The sequence below is a fragment of the Myotis davidii genome, unplaced genomic scaffold (assembly GCF_000327345.1).
Source record: "Myotis davidii unplaced genomic scaffold, ASM32734v1 scaffold67, whole genome shotgun sequence".
Classification (NCBI taxonomy): domain Eukaryota; kingdom Metazoa; phylum Chordata; class Mammalia; order Chiroptera; family Vespertilionidae; genus Myotis; species Myotis davidii.
In genome coordinates this window covers 482,271-483,972 of record NW_006298521.1, presented here as the reverse complement: position 1 = coordinate 483,972, position 1,702 = coordinate 482,271, and the positions used below count along the sequence as shown (strand labels likewise).

At 65.3% G+C, this 1,702-nt stretch overlaps 1 protein-coding gene across 1 annotated transcript in view; it reads right to left on the bottom strand.

The window, feature by feature from the left end:
- The window catches only part of CELSR1 (cadherin EGF LAG seven-pass G-type receptor 1), a gene marked incomplete at its 3' end in the record, with an annotated part of 131,659 nt that overhangs the window by 1,769 nt on the left and 128,188 nt on the right, over window positions 1–1,702 (bottom strand). Inside the window, 3 exon segments of the mRNA XM_015570733.1 lie at window positions 603–683; window positions 980–1,092; window positions 1,574–1,702. The exon segment at window positions 1,574–1,702 is cut by the window's right edge and continues 13 nt beyond it. Of these exon segments, the coding sequence (XP_015426219.1) occupies window positions 603–683; window positions 980–1,092; window positions 1,574–1,702 (323 nt within the window).

Sequence of the window (1,702 nt, the reverse complement as noted above, 5' to 3'; positions counted from 1 at the left end):
CTCCCGCAGGGGCCCTGCTTTCCTGGGAGCTGGTGGGGCAGCGGCATGCGGACTGCAGGGCCCATCCCGGCCACAGCCCTGGGCACCGGGAGCCCCCACCTCATGCCATTAACCCACTTCCTGGGGAGCCCCTGGGGTGGCCCATTCATGGCCACAGGCCTCCCGGGGCACGTGGGGTTCACCCTGGGAGCGGGGTGGGCCCTGACTGGCTGAGCAGAGGCGGCCCTTCACCGGCAGGGGCCCCGGGGACGGCCCAGGAGACTCTGGGCACACCGTGTGGGACAAAGGCTCCTTTTGGCGGCAGGACCGTGCGTGGTGAGGCCTTACCGGACCTGAGGAGTGCAAGAATCAAGTCAAATATATGAAATCCGAGGAAGCAAAAAACACCCAACCGGAGGAGCGGAATGAAAAAAGAATCCAAAAATGCGAGGCTAGTGTAAGGAGCCTCTGGGACAGCGTCAAGCGTACCAACATCAGAATTATAGGGGTGCCAGAAGATGAGAGAGAGCATGAAATTGAAAACCTATTTGAAGAAATAATGATCCCTCCCCCCCTCCCGGCCTCCGCCCACTCCACCGCCCGCTGCCAGGGGAGGCCGCTTACACGATGCCCTTCCTTTCATAATAATGGTGCTTTCTCTGGCAGGAGACTTTTGCAGACAGAACAAATATAACTGTATTGACCTGGAAAAAGCAGACCGCAGTCAGGTGGCCGCTCGCCGTACGTCACACGGACCTTCGAAAGCGCACACGCTGAGCACTCGCCTGTGTCTCGGGAGGCGTGGCGGGAGGGGAGGCCGCGGAGTCTGGGCGCCGGGGGCAGGACGCGGCGTGTTTCATAGCGGCCTTGGGTGTGAGACCAGCCTTCCTGCCCAGCGGCCGCTCAGAGGAGCCCCAACACCCCTTTTGGCCCAGGGCCCCCCAGTGTCCCACGTCCTTGGGAAATCGCAGCTTCTGCGACCTCCCCACCCCGTACTCACAATTATAACCGTCCCGATGGGCCCCACAAAGCTCCAGATGAGGGTGTCTCGAAGGGACAGCCAGCAGAAGTCGGGGTTTCCGTAGCCCTGGGGGTCCAGGCCCACCGCGAGTCCTGGACATCAGAGCGGGGTGAGGGCCACACCCCGGGAGGGGCCCCCGGAGAGCCGCCCAGGCTGGTGCACCCGTAGCGGGACGAGCCCAGCCCCACCCACCGGCCCGGGCCCAGCATGAGGGCCAGGAGCCCAAGAGGAACAGCGGGGAGGGGCCAAGGCCCAGGCGCCAGAGCAAGCCCCATGCCCCCCCAAGGAGCCCACCTGGGGGGCCGCTGAGGGAGACCAGAGGACGGCCCTGCAGAGCCAGGGGCCCCTGCAGAGGGGTCGGTACAGGCCTCGCTCGGGAGGCAAGAGGGGGTGTGGCCTGGCCGGTCCTCCTGTCCCCCCCCACGCCCACCACCGGCCTGGCTGGCGGTGAGGAGGGGTTCAGGCCTGTTGCCTTGGGTGTGAAAAGCAAACCCACAAAACCATTGTTTTAGGAGGGACAGAAGCCAGCGCCTCCCCAGGCTCCGGGGGCGCGGCCACCGCTCGGGGCCTCACCTGTGACGACGGCCGGGAGGCCCCAGCCCACGACGTAGTAGAAGCGCATGGGCCCCGCGTCGATGTTGCGCACCTCGGTCAGCATGCGGTAGATGTGCAGGCTCTCCACGAAGGTCCAGGCGAAGGTGC